The 18,497-nt window shown below is 37.4% G+C and overlaps 6 protein-coding genes across 13 annotated transcripts; 3 read left to right on the top strand and 3 right to left on the bottom strand.

Moving 5' to 3' along the window:
* Positions 1-44: 44 nt before the first annotated feature.
* Cdc23 (cell division cycle protein 23) lies at positions 45-2,693 on the bottom strand. Of its 2 annotated transcripts, none has more exons than XM_077419739.1 (7): positions 2,363-2,693; positions 1,640-2,301; positions 1,277-1,456; positions 1,015-1,179; positions 695-941; positions 360-624; positions 45-287 (listed from the first exon to the last, which is right to left on the bottom strand). In XM_077419739.1, exons 2-7 carry the CDS (start codon positions 2,235-2,237, stop codon positions 177-179), a joined length of 1,566 nt encoding a protein of 521 aa, XP_077275865.1. In that variant the 5' UTR covers positions 2,238-2,301; positions 2,363-2,693; the 3' UTR covers positions 45-176. The 2 variants fall into 2 exon arrangements, with proteins under 2 accessions (XP_077275865.1, XP_077275864.1); XM_077419738.1 differs by having other exon boundaries at positions 2,391-2,693.
* A 209-nt stretch (positions 2,694-2,902) lies between these two features.
* Positions 2,903-5,393, top strand: Sergef (secretion regulating guanine nucleotide exchange factor). The gene is made up of 5 exons (XM_077419742.1): positions 2,903-3,083; positions 3,326-3,896; positions 4,238-4,489; positions 4,573-4,737; positions 5,114-5,393. The coding sequence occupies exons 1-5, from the start codon at positions 2,976-2,978 to the stop codon at positions 5,281-5,283; spliced, it is 1,266 nt and encodes a 421-aa protein (XP_077275868.1). The 5' UTR covers positions 2,903-2,975; the 3' UTR covers positions 5,284-5,393.
* Positions 5,394-5,625: 232 nt separating this feature from the next.
* On the top strand, positions 5,626-8,237 carry Fam92 (CBY1 interacting BAR domain containing protein Fam92). 2 transcript variants are annotated; one of them, XM_077419745.1, is made up of 8 exons: positions 5,626-6,026; positions 6,145-6,246; positions 6,379-6,507; positions 6,893-7,073; positions 7,315-7,539; positions 7,657-7,689; positions 7,826-7,987; positions 8,057-8,237. In XM_077419745.1, exons 1-8 carry the CDS (start codon positions 5,995-5,997, stop codon positions 8,186-8,188), a joined length of 996 nt encoding a protein of 331 aa, XP_077275871.1. In that variant the 5' UTR covers positions 5,626-5,994; the 3' UTR covers positions 8,189-8,237. The 2 variants fall into 2 exon arrangements, with proteins under 2 accessions (XP_077275871.1, XP_077275872.1); XM_077419746.1 differs by lacking the exon at positions 7,657-7,689 and having other exon boundaries at positions 5,630-6,026.
* LOC143904810 (uncharacterized) lies at positions 7,701-10,264 on the bottom strand. Of its 5 annotated transcripts, none has more exons than XM_077419752.1 (4): positions 9,718-10,227; positions 9,558-9,624; positions 8,783-8,857; positions 7,701-8,577 (listed from the first exon to the last, which is right to left on the bottom strand). In XM_077419752.1, the coding sequence occupies exons 1-4, from the start codon at positions 9,814-9,816 to the stop codon at positions 8,528-8,530; spliced, it is 291 nt and encodes a 96-aa protein (XP_077275878.1). In that variant the 5' UTR covers positions 9,817-10,227; the 3' UTR covers positions 7,701-8,527. The 5 variants fall into 5 exon arrangements, with proteins under 5 accessions (XP_077275878.1, XP_077275879.1, XP_077275875.1 ...); XM_077419753.1 differs by having other exon boundaries at positions 8,672-8,857; positions 9,718-10,215; XM_077419749.1 differs by having other exon boundaries at positions 9,558-10,264.
* Positions 10,265-12,230: 1,966 nt separating this feature from the next.
* Positions 12,231-14,718, top strand: LOC143904807 (lysosomal phospholipase A and acyltransferase). 2 transcript variants are annotated; one of them, XM_077419743.1, is made up of 7 exons: positions 12,231-12,559; positions 12,785-12,927; positions 13,008-13,242; positions 13,364-13,591; positions 13,784-13,955; positions 14,038-14,160; positions 14,264-14,718. In XM_077419743.1, the coding sequence occupies exons 1-7, from the start codon at positions 12,454-12,456 to the stop codon at positions 14,481-14,483; spliced, it is 1,227 nt and encodes a 408-aa protein (XP_077275869.1). In that variant the 5' UTR covers positions 12,231-12,453; the 3' UTR covers positions 14,484-14,718. The 2 variants fall into 2 exon arrangements, with proteins under 2 accessions (XP_077275869.1, XP_077275870.1); XM_077419744.1 differs by having other exon boundaries at positions 12,656-12,927.
* Positions 14,690-18,446, bottom strand: LOC143904805 (TBC1 domain family member 20). Its single transcript, XM_077419741.1, has 5 exons — positions 17,768-18,446; positions 17,302-17,545; positions 16,992-17,195; positions 16,562-16,781; positions 14,690-16,488 (listed from the first exon to the last, which is right to left on the bottom strand). The coding sequence occupies exons 1-5, from the start codon at positions 18,198-18,200 to the stop codon at positions 16,183-16,185; spliced, it is 1,407 nt and encodes a 468-aa protein (XP_077275867.1). The 5' UTR covers positions 18,201-18,446; the 3' UTR covers positions 14,690-16,182.
* Between the last annotated feature and the right edge of the window lie 51 nt (positions 18,447-18,497).

Genomic DNA, 18,497 nt, shown 5'->3' with positions numbered 1-18,497 from the left:
ATGCACTTAAAACATGAAATTCTCGAGAAATTTTAACATTGCAATCTTTAGGAAAAAAGAATAATTTACTAAATATACAATACAAAAGAATTATTGAATATTTTACGTGTATACTTGTATACAGAATTACAAATATTAAAATTATGTATACTATAAGTAAAAAATATCTATTTTGTTTATGGCGTAGGTGCGAATGAGAGATTCATCGGCGATAGTTGACTTCCAGGTGTTGCATCCGTTCGCGCTCTTTGCTCAATTACAGGGTCCGTTTCGTTCATATCATCCACCTAGAAAAATTACGAAATTGAATTGCTTTAATGTTTAATTACAAATAATTACTATAAAATGATTTTACTTACCACCATAGAAGTTTCTTCTACTTTAGTTCTTTTTTCAGAAATAGTTTTTAACAACACTTTTGCTTCCTCCTTTGTTTCATCAAACTGAAGGCATTTTTGTGCGTAATGATAAGCTTGATCCAATTGTTCCTTCTTTAAGTGATACTGTGCGAGATACTTATATGCATGACTAAGCTCTGTTCTGTCGACACTTCGAGATTCATCCATTACAAAATCTGTATAAGCTGCCGCTGCATGATCGTGTTCTCCTAATTTCTCATACAGCCTGTGACAAAACGAGAAATTTATACATATGTATTATTTTTGTCATACAGCACTACATGTTGGATACGTACGTCGCTAATTTTAAGAGTGCCATTCCTTCTATGTCACCTACGTTGCATGCTTTGTAATAGCATTTAAGTGCGTCCTGAATTTTATCTTGCTTCTCGTATGCTTCGCCCAAAGCTAGAACCATCCTACTGTCGTGGGGCCTTAATAACTGAGCTTGTTTATAATAATAGAGTCCATAAAAAGGCATTTTCAAAATTTCGTACGTCTGACCCAAGCCGTACCATGCTCTATAGTCTCGTCTATTCACCTCTGGCAAGTTAAAAAATATAAATTAAAAATACATGTTATACCGATGCAAGCAGAAAGTGTTCAAAGAACTTACCAATCGCCTGCCTATAACTGTGGATAGCACCATTGGTATTCTTCATTTCCATAAATTCATGACCTAACAATGTCCAAGCTGACAAATATTGCGGATTCATCTTTAACGCTCTATGAAAGTACATCACTGCCTTTTGATGATCAGCTCTTAAACTGTAATAATTTCCTAAAAGACATACCTTTTTTTATCTCTTAAAGTATGTTCTCCTTAAATGCAACGTTGTTATACTTATGTCTTTCAAAGGGATGCAATTAATACTCACCAACTATACAACAAGTCTCCAATCTATATTTATCTATCTCGGTAGCTCTGTGTGCCAGATCTGCCAGTTCAACTTTCATTTCTTTCACATAAAGTAGATTTGAATACGTATCCATGTTATCAAGGCAATAAGGATCTTCATCTATTATTCTTTTGAAAGTTTCTATTGCATTATCAACATCTAAAATGAAAAATATTTCCGTGATATATGATATTCGTAGACATATATGTTAATAATTATGAACGAATGATAGATTTAACCGAATCCTAAAATAATTCGTATAATCAAGAGATCATCGATTTTCTAAATTTTTCAGCAAAGCTTGTATATTATCCATGCTAAATACTGAATCTGCTCACTTGCCTCTTCTATAATGCACCGCAATTGCAGTTTGAGCTAAAACATAGCCATTCTTCTGAAAGCCCATCGATTGCAGTTGGCAGTATAACGCTAGGCCTTCATCTATGAGCTGCAGTTCTAAGTACATATGCGCCATGAAGAAATACTTCATCCAATGATTAGGCAGGCACAAACTCTCTAGTTTCTCCCTGTCCGTGATTAATGCAGCCAGCTCTAACCACGCACCCCAATGCATAGGCTCCTTATGTATAGATTCCACTAAGACATCTATCGCATCTTTAGTGAGTTGCAGCTTCTTCAGCGTCACGCCGAAAAGATACAATCCGTAGCCATCCAACTTCGACGCTCGGTGATCCGCCTTTAGATCGTCGTTAAGATACTTCAGAGTCTCGTTCTTCAGAGGATCCGGCGGCACGTCCGTCATATCGTCTATCTTCTTCTTCTCCCCTGACAGATAGCGCGAATACAAATGTAGAAATCTGATCTTAGGACTTATACAGTCCATCGTGAAATACGCCGCTCTGTCGTACTCCTTCAGATCGAAGTACGTTTTAGCCAAGGTATAGATATCCTCCGCTTCGCCGATCACTGGTACCTTCATGCTCGCTGTTAAATCGTGTGGATCTATGTCTACATTCTTCAACGAATAATTTAATTCCGCTAACCTACAACAAACATGAATATAAAATCCTAAAATCGTATGCGTAAAGAGACCGCGATACTTACGTTTATTCGCGAGCAGAAATTCACGTACCATTTGGTGGTGTGCAGCAAACCACGCTGAGAGCATTCGTGTATCGCGTGCAGAAGATCCGACTTAACCTCCTTAAGATTGAACTTCACGGATTCCTGCATCTTGCTCGTCTTGTTTTTCCTATATTACGTCGCTCATGAAAATAACAGCGTTTAACATAACACTGCACACAGCCAGGAGTAAATTCTTCTTCGGTTAAATCTACGTTTTTCAGTGCGACTAATATACCGGCATACTCCGTTTACGATCTATGCTAAGACCGGTTGAAATTAATTTATTAACTCATGTAGCGCGCGCGCGCGCAGCGCTCTGTGATTCGTTATAGAATCGTCAAAGAATTAGCTGCTTCCGTGTTTTTGGTCCCAAAATAATCCTGAGGCATTGTACTTACTTTAAGAAAATAGGGCTCGCGGCTGACCGAGCATCGACATTCGACATTCGACATCGAGATCGAGCATCTGATATTACTGCGCTGAAATCTGGCATCACTGCAAATTTAGTCCGGATCGCCAAGGCCCAAGGCCCATATGCCAAGGCCCTCTTTGCGCCTACGATCTACGATGTAGTATATACGTAAATGTAGACATGTGGAACGGTGCGAAGAAATCTGCTTTGAGAATCATCGAAAACGAAAAAATACTTAATAAAGAATATAATTCGGATATAATGCCTACGTATCGTCTGGTTTCGTGGGTAAGAAGATATAAATAAAATATTCAACCTTGTCATTTGTTGTTTAACAAGAATATCCATCATATGTTATACACGTGCACGCAAGCATGCAGCGAATATAAACGGCAAAGGTGATTTTTTTTTTTTTTTTAAGTTGCTTAATCAACATGTATTTTTCGTTTTCAATCCTTTGAATGTGACTGAAATGTAAATCTATAGCAACCTATAAACAATTCGAAAAGTCTAATAAATATATTTTGCAGGGTGCAAATTCCCATGGTCAATTAGGACAAGGCTTATTGTCCGAGCAATTTGTTTTGCCTCAAAAGGTTGATTTATCTGGATGTTCCCTGAAGCCGGAAGCTATAAGGAAAATTGTCGGTGGTGCTGGACACACACTGGTTTTGGATGTGGATGGTCGCGTTTATTCCTGTGGATTGAACAACAAAGGACAAGCTGGAATCACTGAAATCGAGAAGGGAAACGTTCTAACGTTTCAAAGGATACGTGCTCTCGAACACGAAATAGTAATTGACGTCTGCCTTGGATGGGATAGTTCTCTGGCGTTAACGAGAAACGGCGAGTTATACGTATGGGGTTCCAATCGCTACGGCCAATTGAGTTTGGATCCTTCGGTCTTTCCCTCGATATCTCGTCCCCACAAAATCTCGATCGGCGAAAAAATAAAGAACGTTTCGATGGGTTTGCGACACACCGCCATAGTAACGGAGAATCGTGAGCTCTATGTTTGTGGATCAAATAATAGAGGACAATTGGGTTTAATTAATCCAGAAACCATGAAGCCTTATCCTCTTCTTAATGCATTCACCAAAGGTATATAACAAATCGTTGTATTTTGCACAATTTTTATCCTGTAAAAATAAGTGAGTTAATGAATTCTAAGGAATTAATAAGGACATTGAATTTACTCGAGTATCTTTTCAAAATCTTTTAACATATTTTTAACAATTATTATTTCATTATTTATGTATTTATATATATTTTTACTATTTATCTATCACTCTTATACGTTTATTGATTTTGTACTTATTTACATCATTTATTAATTTATTTCATTACTTTTAACTTAAATAGTTGACAGCTATTCTGTTGAAGAAACATTGTATAGTAAGAAAAAGAAAATGTCTCCACTTAATTAAAACGCAGGTGAATAGTTGCAGAACGGACAATGCAGGGAAACGTGGAAATTGTTGCCTGCGGTCAATATCACACCGTCGTCATAACAAAAAGGCAAACGTACAATATATATGTCTTTGGTGACAACAAGCATGGACAGTTGGGATTCTTTCCTAAGACATCTTCTGAAACACGAATATTGCAACCCGTATGTATTCCACTCTCCGGCATACAACACGATGTACAAATTCAAATTCATGCAGGTTGGAGTCACATAAATATCTTGAGCAGTAAGTAAATTCACTTTACGTTTTTGCTGCTGTACAATCGAATTGTTTACATGTGTATCAAAATGTAGTATATATAATTTCAGACGGTACTGTTTTTTCGTGGGGAAGAAATGATTATGGTCAATTGGGCCGTTCTTCGTCGAAACCACAAAATGGAATTTCTACAGAAGAGAAACTTCAATGTGTCGAGCACATTCCGAAAATCGTTCAACTTTCAGTTGGATCAGAGCATAATGTTGCTTTAACCGGTAAATCGTTAGATTCATCTAAACAGATGAACATCTAAACATGAACAGATAAACATCTAAACAGATGTATAAAAATACATTTATAAAAAAATTAAAAAATGCGTCAAATATAATTACAATTTTATAAAATTGGGAATGCATATTTTTGATTTTTAATCATGGCGAAGGAAGCTTCTTATTTTGTTGATTTTTAATCATCACCAATTTTTATTCTTATTTTCTTTGTTGTTAAACAAGGGTGGATACAAATTTCTTTAAACTTAAAAAATATCTTAAAACACACGAAACGAGTAAATATTTAAAAAATACTTTAATATACACGTGCATAGCACATTTTAGTATTTTACTATTTAATAATGATAATTTAATTTTACAGATGATGGAGTAGTGTTGTGCTGGGGTTGGAATGAGCATGGAAATTGCGGTAACGGAAAAACAGAAAATGTTCTGCGGCCAGAGGTTCTCCCAATTTCATCTGATTCCATTGCCGTTCTTGTGGGAGCTGGAGCAGGACATTCATTTGCTGTGATAAAAGACACTAGCTAGCTGCGAATTAAAAATATATTGTTGCAAATTTGTTATTTATTACATATTAATTGTAATCGTGTACCAATGAAGTATTTTTATAAATATAGCTCGACGCGTTGCCTGTCAAATTTCTTATCTTATTGCAATACTACAAGACAAAGTCGGCGGAGCCGAGTAAAATCAATACCGTGTTTACGTCCTACACTTGATATATAAAATAGACATGATTTAATTAATAAGTTAAAATTTTAAGTACTTACAAGTTAATTATAAGTATTTTATTTCTCTAATACAAAAATTACATACAAATGCACAAAATTTATAGCGATATGTCTAATCTAATTTTGTTGTAATATAAACAAAACAGGAGGGAAACGTCCAAACTCCAAATCTTTGTGGAGAAAATATAAAATATGAATGTGTGTATCGCGCGCAATCGCAGAACAGAAAGGGAACAGAGGACAGAAAACAGATCGGATCAAACTTGAATCATCCCTCGTGTAATCAACCCTCTACGTAGTTAGCCTGAAGGGAGTATAGAAAAATGCACGTAGCTTCACCTGCGGCAATACACCACCTGCCAGGCTAGTAGGCAACTGTCAGCGATAGCGTGCGGGAAAGAGAACGACTGAAATTGTTTTTCGCTTCGCGAGATATTACCGCGGCAGAATAATCTGTGATACAAAACAGTTCGTCGAATATTTTTTAAAATAACATTTTCAGAGAGAGATGCTTCGAGCGCGCTCTCAAAGCAGCTTGTAGTAAGTTTAAGCAAAGCCGCAAACATATATGGTTTCTTTTTAATTTTGCACCGCACCTATTTGACAGATCGGTAAACGAACCGTTAAATTAAAATAAAAACTATATTTCGTTTGTTAGCGAGCAGGAAGCGAAGTTCGTACAGGATCGCATAACGGGCGTGGAGAAACACTTCGCCGAGCTGTGCACGATATTCGCGGCGTTCGCCAGAAAAGCTGCCAGGTGCTCCTCCGCTACGACTGTGATAAACCATATATCGATTATTTTTACTTAGTGACAAGCTCCTATTCCCTATTGTTTTGACGACGATGTGCCCCGTTCCGTTCGCTATTCACTAGCTTAACTTTTTTTCAGATTGCGTGATAAGGGCGACGAGTTGGCTAAGATAATACAAACTTATGCGGATTCGGAAATCATAAATCGATCACTGAGCGCCGGGCTCGCAAATTTTTCCGCAACGTTATCGGTCATCGGCGATTATAGGTAAAACCGGCTCTCTGTTTCACAAATAATTATATTTTCTTCGTAATGCATATATAAAAAGAGAACAATTTTACTTTATTTTTTATTATCTATAAATAATTATTACATTTTTTGGTATTGGTATGTGTAACTAAAGAAATAAAAATATATCGTGTTGCCATTTTTATTCACATTAAAATTAAAGGAAAACGTTTATCATCTTACGTTAAACAATCACGGCTTTTTATTCATCGCCAAATGCGAAAGATAAAAGAAAGTTTATTAAAAGTCTCTTAGAAATCTATCTTCTTATGATTTGCCTTTCTTTTCAGTTGCATTGTATGTTTTCTTATTACAATATTTCGATTTACATTTCCATTATTTAAATTACCAATCTGCTTTACAGAGATGCGGAAGTACAAAGATTGGATTCCAAAGTAATTGTACCTCTCTCGCAATACGCAACGATTTGCAAGCATGCCCGCGATGATGTAAAAAATACCTTCGCAGCACGCGACAGAGAACTCACGAGACGAAGACACCTGGATAAAGTTCGAGAAAGAAATCCCAGGAATCGTCAAATGATAGTATCCTTATGACTGAAGATTCATTTTTCTTCAGTAACAATTAAATTTATCAATAACAATTTATTAACAATAATTTAACTGATTCTATGCCTTTCGTAAAACAATAAGACAAAAATTAATTAAATTATAATTAAGATCAATATAAATATTGGTAAAATCACGTCGAAGTGTATAATTAGTGTTTGTCGTTGTATTTCATCATCTTGTATTACAAAAATCTTTAACCGAAAAAGAATATTAGTCGCAAGCCGAATCGGAGCTGACAAAAGCGTCCATCGAAGTATCCCGCGTAGTGAAAGGACTCGAGGAACAGATCGACTCATTCGAACGACGAAAGTTGCACGATTTGAAGTCCATACTTTTAGATTTTGTCACCATCGAATTGAGCTTTCATACAAAGGCTCTTGAGCTTTTGACCAAGGCATATCAAGATGTCGCAGCTGTTGACGAAATTAAAGATATTGAGGTGAGAAGATCTAATTTCAATTTTCTTTTACATCCTGCCTCTGTGTTAAAGTTAAGAGAAGAATTATGAAATTTATAAAACATACGTAGTCAACATTGTTTATCCTTTGACGTGCAGGACTATCAAAGCGCGAGAGGAGAGATAAATGGGGTAAACGTTGCTTCAAACTGATATTTGTTTTATTACGATTCAATGAGACTCTTTTGACATTTCAATATTAACTTTATTATGCTGACGCAATATTTTTTTATCATTATCTCAAATAAAGCATCATTTCGGTATCTAGGAATTTCGAGAGACAATGCGAGTTCCCGATTCCGTCGCAAGATTAGACACGGTGGGCAGAACTTCGTTTCGACAAGCTTACTCGTTAACGAACTTAGCCACTCGATTCGCATCCTCGCCCATGGCGTCGCAGAAATTAGCTAATCGAGGAACCGAATCTGCGGTAAGCGCAAAATGAGAATATACGTCGCTCCGTAGTTCTATTCTTGGATCTTAACGCGGCAAATTGTAGGATTCCATACGGACCGCGTTCACAAATTCTTCCGAGTCGGTTCAAGTCGAAGAATATCCAGACAGCACAGAGGAAACGGAATCGGAGTCAATTCGAGAGAAGCCAGTGAGAACTAGGCAAAAATCTATGTAATTTTAATCGCCCTTTTTTAATCTTGCCTTTCTGTCTTTTTAGAAAAGAGTGTCAAAACATGCTGGATACAAAGTAAAGAAACGCTTCATTCTCAAACCCGTCCCAGCAATTCCCACGTGTCAGAAGTCTTTAATGTCGTCTATAATATACCGTATACCTTACAGACCGAATCAGACAAAGTAAATATTTGCTTAATCTTGAAGAATGCTTATTTGTACTCTTTTTTTGTTTTGTATCGGTTCAAGCGTCCGCATAGATACGCAATTGTTTTGAATAAGATAAGAAAAGGGAAACTTCTCCAAGATAAAGATAGTACGAAGAAACAACGTAAACCGCATTTCACTGAAGTTGCCTAATCGTTATATCCGTAGTTGTAGCGTCTCGGTTATCTGTAACGAGAGAATCCTTTAAAATAATATCAAAATACGTTTCTAAAAAAGTGTAAGTTTATTTTCTGTATTGTAACAAAAGGATGGTTCTCACTATCGGTATACATTTCTTTTTTTTTTTCCGTGACAAGTATGGCTATATTTTATATAAGTCATTACTTATAGATCAGTGCACTGAGAAAAGGATGAGCTTATTTATCACCACCTTCGACTCCCGCCTGCGTCATTAGGTCCGCGATATTCTTTTCCAGGTCGTCTATTCTGTTGCCCATTTCATCTAGTATTTCTTATTAAGGATCTCGTAACGACGTTAATATTACAAATAAATATATATTAGCTCGTGTAACACCCAATAAAATTAAGCAAATTATAACATGCATACAGTTAAAAAAATAAACATAGCTTAGTTAGGATTGGACATCTACATATAAATAACACATGCATTTAATCTGTTGACATAACTTTGTTTGAATAAAAACAAACCAATAAAATGCTAGAAGTGCACACAGACACCGTTTTCTCTGAGTTATTGAAACCAATAAAATCATAGTCTAATACAAAACTAAATAGACAAAAAGCAGCTACTGTTTATTACTCGCATTCAGAAAAAGAAATGTACTGTTCCAGCAATAACGTTAACAGAAAAAACCGACACATACTAATACAGACATTCAGTTTACATTAGGGGTCCCCAATCTTTTTTGTCAAGAGGGCCGAATAAATTTAACTTTTGAAAATCGTATAAAAACAAAATAACTTAGTTTTAAAATTCTTTTTACTAAAATGTCAAAATTTATTGACAGATAGAACTTCGCAGAGGGAAAGGAGGGGGTTGGATCGAGTACACAGACCAGTTGGGGACCCCTATAAGTTTCACGAGATACTCCAAAGTAAAGTGTATCCACAGAGATTTCTTCAAATGCCGCTTCAGCCGCACACGTACAGCAACGCTTTTAGGTTATGCGCGTGAAAAAGGATATTTCTTCCTATGATCTGGTCGGACATGGTTTGAAACTTGTCCTGCATGTTCTGCAGCAGCGTTTGCACCTGCAAAGGAGTCAACGTAGCGTCAGGGTCGCGTCGCGACGGAACGTCCCCGAATGCGTCATCGTCGTCCCGTGCGTAAATACGCGGACTCACGTATTGCGTCAGCTCCTGCATGTTCTTCGGGTCGGCGCTGTTGCCCATCCCGTAGCTGTCGACGTCCTCGCCCTTGTGGTCCTGCTTGATGTCGGCCATCCTCTCGACGCTTATTCGCCCGGCGAGGATAGGAACGAGGAACGAGGGTTAAGAGCTCGTCCGGCGTCCGGCTCGCGCACCACGCAATGGATTGCAATGGATAATGGATTGGATCTTGGATCTTGGATCCTCCCAGAAGCGGGCGCATGCAACGACGCGACGTCGCCGTCTAGTGTATACCTACTCGTCGCGTGCTCTCGCTACGGTGATAATCGGTGCTAAGCACTGTCAATCGATCCAACAATCCTCGATTCCCCCGACGACGAGAAATTGAATTAATTTTATTCAAATGTATATGCTTCTCATCTTATTCTATTCTATCGCATGATTCTATCGCGACTTTGTCCCTCGATCAATTTAGGCGAAGGAGCGAGAATCGAGGTAAAAAAGAAAGTCAAAATTGACGCCAACACGTGGAATTATATGCGGTAATACCCGGACAGCACCATGTCCAAAATCGGGACATAAGATATCTTTAAGATTGGAATAAATAGGTTTACGATAAAAGAAGAAATCAAGTATTGTTGAAAAAAACCGACACGAGCGTGCACGAGAGGATAGCAAATACATATAAGTTATGCGAAAAGACAGTTCAAGACGAGGTTTTCGCAATTCAAAACGTCAAAACATCACACGATTGATAAATCATATATTTTGTTATGTTTTGTGCTCGGACTTGTTTTTATCTGTTTTTTATCTTCGAGTCGATCTGGACCGATTAACACTTGCGAAATCGACAATAGAAACAGCAATATAATCTGTCTATAAACTGCTTGCTTCATATTCTTAAATCGCAACATGGCGATAGCGTTGATAATTATATGTATTTGTATTAAAATGAACTACATCGGTCTTGTGTGTTACAACTAAGACCATCTTCAGCGTACTTACAAAATTATAGTCAAAACATATCTAATAAACAATTAGTTAATCAAGTTCGCATAATATAAACAATTTCATAAAAAAAAGGGCTAGCGAACAAAGCTCGTTCTTAATGCTTCAAATTATACAATTCAAATTCAAAACAAACGTTTCAACCCTAAACAATTTATAATTTATAATTTTCGGTTTATTATTTAAGCTTTGTTATTAAACGACCAATTTTGTAAATTTTTTCACACTGATGAAGGCCACATTTAGGGCCGAAACGTTTGTTTTGAATTTGAATTGTAAATCGCTAGCCCTTCCTTTATGAGAAATATCTAATAAAATTGAATTAAGAAACGCATAATAAATATAAGTATTAAAAGCTCAGACGATTAACAAATCAATTATGAACGCTATATAACACCGTGCGGCTCTATGCTCATTATTTTCTTAATCGATTTGTTAATCGTCTGAAGCCTTTTAATACTGCAATTGTCGCGTTTCGTTTAGCGCAAAACGGACCCATATATACGTTTACGCAAGCGTTAATTACTTCTGTAGTAAACTTACGATAATTCACTCGTTTACGCGGAGAATAAATTATCGTAAGTTACTACAAAATCCCGTTTACGCGAAGGAATTATCGTAAGTTACTACACAGAAGTAACGCTCGCGTAAACGTAGTAATAGTAACTTACGATAATTTAGTCGCTTATTATTTTACTTATTATTTTTTATCCTTTTTTCTAGTTTCTAAGTTTAGAAAAAGATAAAAGGTAAGCAAGTTAAACTGATTGTTACTACGTTTACGCGAGCGTTACTTCTGTAATAACTTACGATATATCACTCGTTTACGCGGAGTAAATTATCGCAAGTTACTACAAAATCCCGTTTACGCGAAGGAAAATCCCGTTTACGCGAAGGAATTATCGTAAGTTACTACTACTACTACGTTTACGCGAGCGTTACTTCTGTAGTAACTTACGATATATTACTCGTTTACGCGGAGTAAATTATCGTAAGTTACTACAAAATCCCGTTTACGCGAAAAAAAATCCCGTTTACGCGAACAAATTATCGTAAGTTACTACTACTACGTTTACGCGAGCGTTACTTCTGTAATAACTTACGATATATCACTCGTTTACGCGGAGTAAATTATCGCAAGTTACTACAAAATCCCGTTTACGCGAAGGAATTATCGTAAGTTACTACAGAAGTAACGCTCGCGTAAACGTAGTAAATGTAAATCGACCCGCTTGACAACATGTTTTTACAAATATGCTAAATACGCAATAAGACGATCGGTAAAACGACAAACGACACGTAGGCTACGGTCAACGTGACGCTACAAATGCTTCGAAGCATTCCTCTTCTCTTTTCTGTCAATGAAGAAAGAAGGAGAAGATGAACGCTCCAAAGCATTTGTAGCGTCACGTTGACCGTAGCCGTAATCTCGTCCGCCGCTCCGATTGGCCCGTCACCGACCGCGAGTGTCCCCATACTTCCGGCGCATGTGCGACGGCGAGACGACGTCAGCTCATCAGCTGATCACCACAATTGATACATAAACAACGCGGTGGGTGACGAGCACTAAATTGCCATTTCGTTCGACCCATATCGTATATCGTCAGATCAGGGAGAAGACACTCGAGAGGAGGATCGAGTTTGGCTCTGCGAGGTGTTTGACTCCCCGGGATACACGATACGTCTCTCTTTGTCCACGAGAATCCGCCTGCCGCTTTAAAATCCGCGTAATCGCGACGAAAAATGCGCCTGGCGGCTCTCCTGAGCGCGACAATCCTTCTCTCGCTCTCCGCACGCTCGGCGAGCTCCTGGCGCGTCAGAACGAAAAAATTATCGCCCGTTATTTTAGGTAAGTCACTTGAAAGCCCTTTAATTTTTAATCGCCCTTAAAAAAACGTGCTCGCTCGCCAAAAATGATCCTGACTCTTTCTCTCTTGCACTTTAGGGGTCTGAAACGGCTCTGAAGAGTGCCCGCTTTGTATGATTCTCTTATCGTAGTGTCATAGAACTGTTGGAGATATCGACTTATCGAGACGTCGAGCGCGTCTACTCACGAAGAAAAATGATATTCCAGTTCCAGGTGATGGCGGCAGCCAAGTCGAGGCAAAGATTAACAAGTCGTCGGTGGTGCATTATATCTGCGAGAAAGTATCCAACGATTATTTTAGCTTGTGGCTGAACATGGAACTGCTTGTACCTGTCGTGATAGACTGCTTTGTACGATCGTCGCTCCATCATGTGTGGGTTCACCTTTTCCGACTGATAACTTGAAAGTACATTTTTGTATCTTATCGCAGATCGATAATCTTAAATTGAATTATGACAATGTGACGAGAACTACTAGTAATCAGCCCGGAGTAGATATAAGGATACCAGGATGGGGCGATCCGTTGGTGGTCGAGTATATAGATCCCAGTAGGGCCTCGCCAGGCTCGTACTTCAGGGATATTGGAAATATGCTGGTGAACGACTTGGGATATGTCAGGAATCTATCGCTGCGTGGGGCGCCTTATGATTTCAGGAAAGGACCCAGTATGTAAAAAGAACAATATTAATAAGTTAGTTTGGACGGGCATATACGCGCTGGCTTTAGCAATGTGTATTTTATTCGATTATACTACAAATTTACCGAGATAAAGACCTTGAACTCCAGATGAGAACGAAGAATTCTTCGCCAAGCTGAAGGATCTGGTCGAGGAGACGTATACGATGAATAATAACACGCCAGTGACGTTACTGGCTCACAGTATGGGCGGACCTATGACTCTTATAATGTTACAACGTCAGAGTCAGAAATGGAAGGATAAATACATAAATTCCCTGATCACACTTAGTGCCGTGTGGGCAGGATCTGTCAAGGCGATCAAAGTGTTTGCCATTGGTGATTATATTAATCTTATCTGCAAGACTGTACCTGTGCCTGCGCTCATCAATGATCATTATTGATCGCATTACTGATATTATTGTCAGATAACTTAAGTTAAAAATATAGTATAATACGATAATTTTCCACCTATTATCTTATTTTACAAAATATAATGCTTTACACATTTTAAACTTGTGTCTAATACAGGAGATGACTTGGGCGCATATTTTCTTCGTGAAAGTGTACTAAGAGACGAACAAATAACGAGTCCAAGTCTGGGATGGTTGTTACCCTCGAAACTATTTTGGAAAGACACTGAGATTTTGATACAATCGGACCAGAAAAATTACACGTTGAATAATTTACAAGAATATTTTATGTACGGCGGATTATCCAGATAATTATTATAGCTCTTGCATTTTTCGTTCGCGAATATTTTCAGAAATATTTTTTGTTTACAGAGACATAGACGTTTCCAACGCTTGGGAGTTCAGAAAAGACAATGAGAAATACCAATTGGATTTTACAGCTCCAGGTGTTGAAGTACATTGTTTATACGGCAGCAAAGTGAACACTGTAGAAAAGTTTGTATATCTGTTATTTTAGTTTAGTGTATAAAAAGTTTAGATAATTATATTTAAATTTATGATGAGAAACCGTTTAGAATTCGGATTAATTTTTCTTCAGGTTGTATTATAAGCCGGGTACAAGTGTAAATGGTTATCCTGAACTAATATTTGGGGATGGCGACGGGACTGTGAACATAAGGAGTTTGGAAGCGTGTACACGTTGGCAGAAGTCACAGAAACAAAAAATTTATAATCAAGGTTTTCCTGGAGTAGATCACACTGAAATCTTGAGAAATCCTGACATTTTAGCATATGTTAAAACAGTTTTAAAAGTGTAACGTGGCTTTTATTTAGTGATACGAAAGGATATAACAGATTAGCTAACATCATTAAATTCTTTTAACATTTTTTTTTCTTTATAATCTTGATCTATAGATTAAGACCCAAGATACAGTATAAAATGATTTTAACAAGGTTGCGAAGTAAGGTTTTATCAATTTAATGACGTAATCTCATCTATATTTATAAAAAATATACGAAAGTGTAACTGAAAATATATTTTTATTAACTACATTGTTCATTAAAATATATCATTACATAACATACCAGCAAATATCAATTGGGAATATTATAAAGTGGTACAGTTTCAAAAGAAAAAATTTTTCTAAATGTCAATACTTCCACTCATTAACTAGCTGTGCTCTCACATTCTATAAATATAATACTTCATCTCCTCTTTATGTGTATGTATTCAGTATATATTATCAATTTTTTTTACGTTGTATGAACTCACATGAAACAAAGAGTGATCGAGTTAACATGACTAGCGATATATAGTAATAATATCCTATATATAAAGTGTTTCTATATTTATAGTAACATATTTTTTTAGTGGCTGATACAGCACAATTACAATAACAATGAAATCCGAGTTTCATGGTTTACTAGTCACAAATCCATTGTATTATAAATATATACCAACCAATGTGTTTTATATTTACATTGATTTATAATTGCAATGAACATTTACGATAATATATATATGTATAGAATAATATTTAAGACTCAAGAAATTTTATGTAAAAAGCATTCCCTTAAGAAATGTCACAACAAACATGTCAAATGTTCTAAGTTTCTGTTTACAACTTTAAAATTTTCTTGATAATTTCCAGCTCTAACTTGTACCTCTTTTCGTATAAATAAATATGTAAATATATACTTATAATATAAGCTTATTTATCAGAGCACATTGAAAGTTTCTACAAAATTACATATACAAAATGGTGAAAAATAAATATCCTACGTAAAATGTAATGCATCAGGATTCCTTTAATATTTAATGCCGTCAAACCTGATGAACTAGACAATGCATAATTAAATATATAATTCTAAGATAAAACGATGTATAAACTATTATGAAGAAAAAACTCATTATCAAAGATGATAATAAATGAATGTTGCTAAAAAATAAAATGTTTTTATTATTGATCATAATGATTAACTAATCATAATGATAATTTTTTTTGGCAAATGTATATATAATTACAAATAGATAAAATTTCTTCTAATCACAGATTGTAACATAATTATAATCAATATACGTATCATGCACAAAACTTTTCTATACGTTTTATTAGATATCTCATTTAGGTCCACACTTTTAGCAATTCTGAATATTTGAAATTGTTGCTGTCCTCTAAATTTTCATATATATTTGTGATTCTTTTTTAACATATATTAAAAAGTTCAGGTCAACCTCCAGAACACAGCATAAAGGCAGCATAGGAATGCACAAGATTCTGACTCATGTGTCCTAGAACAGATTTACTCAAATATTGATAACCAAACCTTTCAATTATTCCTAGCAACACATTACTCCTTGTTCCTTAATTTCTTTGGTGGTTGCTTTTATACAATCTTACTACTTTGAAATCTTTGTTCCAAATCTCAGCGATATATAAAAAAAGTGGAGGGTCTCTATTTTAGAAAATATGTAAAAAAATTCGAATTTTTTACAACAATTAATATCTCTTAATGTCAGTTAAGCCCTGTCGAAGATCGTATGAAAGCATATATTCCCAAAGCTAAAATGGTCACAACGGTGATGGTTTTGTAACTTCTAATGCGATAAGATATCCTTGGCGTTGACTGGACAATTTTTAATTTTCGTTGTCTTTCTCTCTCTTGACGGCTCGCTTCTGTTTTTGCCTTCCATTCTTGCTCTTTAATTTTTCTCTTATGATCATAATCCCTGACATCGTTACTGATAGACTCAGGAGGATATTGTCGATATAGGTTCTTAGCTTCTACCATAAGGGTTTCAAATGGCAAGTCGTCGGGCAACTAAAAACGTATAAACTTACACATTAAATAATTATATTCTTCTTTCAGAGTTAATTATTTTCTCGGTACTCACCGTACATAACACCTTATGTGTGTGCCCCATGTCAGGCGTGGTACTGAAAATTTCTGTAGCTCTATGTGCAACTATTACTGTACTTAAATAGAGAGGCATGAGCGGGGGACTACCCAGGAAAAAATCAAACAACCTATGTAACAATTTTCGATTTTCCGCATACTTGTGCGCATACCATGTTGTGTACTCAGCCAAGGCAAAGTGTGGAAACAGTTCTACACTAGAGCAAAAGGAATTCTGCTATTAGTAATGAGATTATTGTAGTAACAGCAAACATATAAAATAAGAATGTGATCGAAACAAAAAAAGAACGTAGAATCTCAAGATAATTTACATATGGAATACCATTAATTTCATATAGGATAGAAATATTTATTTAAAATAAATTTAAAATAAAAAAAATCTAAGACATGTTCTAATAAGAACTAACTTTTCTAAGTGTTCCAAAAGAGTAGGGTGTACTCTCTCCAGCAACGCAAATATAAAGAATAATTCTTGATTCACTTTTTCCATAGTCTTTTCCATGAATCTTTCCAGGAATTCTAGCGAGATACTTTCAAGCACGTGTAAGCTCGCTTGTAATCCCATCACAAGTAACACAGTCGCCGCTACATCATTGTATCCCTGGTAGTAACTAAGTACGCATTATTTTATATTGTATTGCGACAAGACACGAGCTATATGTACGTAAATTTATCACAAAAATGCAATAAGCATTATTAACGCTTAAATATACTAACTTCAAATGGGAATGTCTATGAAGTACCCAGCACATAAGCTGAGTTAACTGCTCCTGGAAACTTTCCGTTTCCTTTTCCGTCGCGCTCTGCGAAATATGACTGCCGCTACGCGCCACATCCTTCAATATCTGCTGGTAAATCTCGTTTGGTATATAAGTATGTATAGTTTCCAGTCCGTCAACGGGCACGGGTTCCGGTTGCGCCAGTCGCAAAAGCTTCGGCCACAGTACCCTTCGTACATCATCTACAGATCATCCTCATGATTTCAAAACTTAGTCACAGAGAACAGGATTATTCTCAAAAAGGAACCAATTTTGGCACAAGTGACATTAGCGAGATAGCATCTGTATCGGAAAACCACATCGACAAAATGTCGACTGGAAAAACCAGTAAAATTCTCTGAGCGAGATTATATATCCTAAGGTTCCTCGTTGATCATAATGTACCGTCACCTGGGCAAAGTTACCATTAACGAAGCCCTCGCTACTACAGCCGAGTAGTCTTAGCTCTCCTAACGTGAGATCCGGATTGGCGACGCTGCCGCGGATGACGCTCATCTTCATCCTCTCGCGGCTCGTCAGGGCGTCCGTAGTCGCGCCGCGATCGTCCTCGTGAGTTAGCACGCCGTTCCGCTGCTTGCCCGCGGTCGCGGCCACGTCGGCGGGGTCCGGTATCCGCGGCACGGCGCCGCCGTGCCACGCTCTCGTGGAGTCGGGCAGGATCACGAGGGGCACGCGATCACTCGTCGCCGAGCCGTCCGTCGTCGTCTTGGCCGACGACTCGGGCACGTTCCGCCTGCGAAGCTTGTTGTGGTTATGGTTCTCGGTTGGCGTCGTCGACGTCGACGTCGACGTCGCGGGCTGCGCGACCAGCGGCACCTCCTCGTTCTCGCCCTCCATTATTTCGCTCGGTTGCCGCCGGATGGGTTTCTACGCCAGACGCGCCCGAGCGCGCGTCATAACACACTGATAATTTAGTTCGGGACTCCAGGAAACTCGTCGAGCTTAACAGATCGCCCCCGATGAACTGTCAGGTCAAGAATGACAGCAAATGGCATGGCGCACACCTGACATGACACACCGTGTTCACGCTACACCAGAGACGCCAGCCAGCAGCCAGCCGCGAATCCGCCGCTGTCATCCTGGTGAAGTTAGCTGCGATACCGACGAGGCGCTCGGCTATTAAAAAAACTCACG

Source organism: Temnothorax americanus, unplaced genomic scaffold, assembly GCF_048541705.1.
Source record: "Temnothorax americanus isolate GAGA-0224 unplaced genomic scaffold, ASM4854170v1 Scaffold58, whole genome shotgun sequence".
NCBI classification, from domain to species: Eukaryota; Metazoa; Arthropoda; class Insecta; order Hymenoptera; family Formicidae; genus Temnothorax; species Temnothorax americanus.
This window is presented reverse-complemented; position numbering and strand designations above follow the sequence as displayed.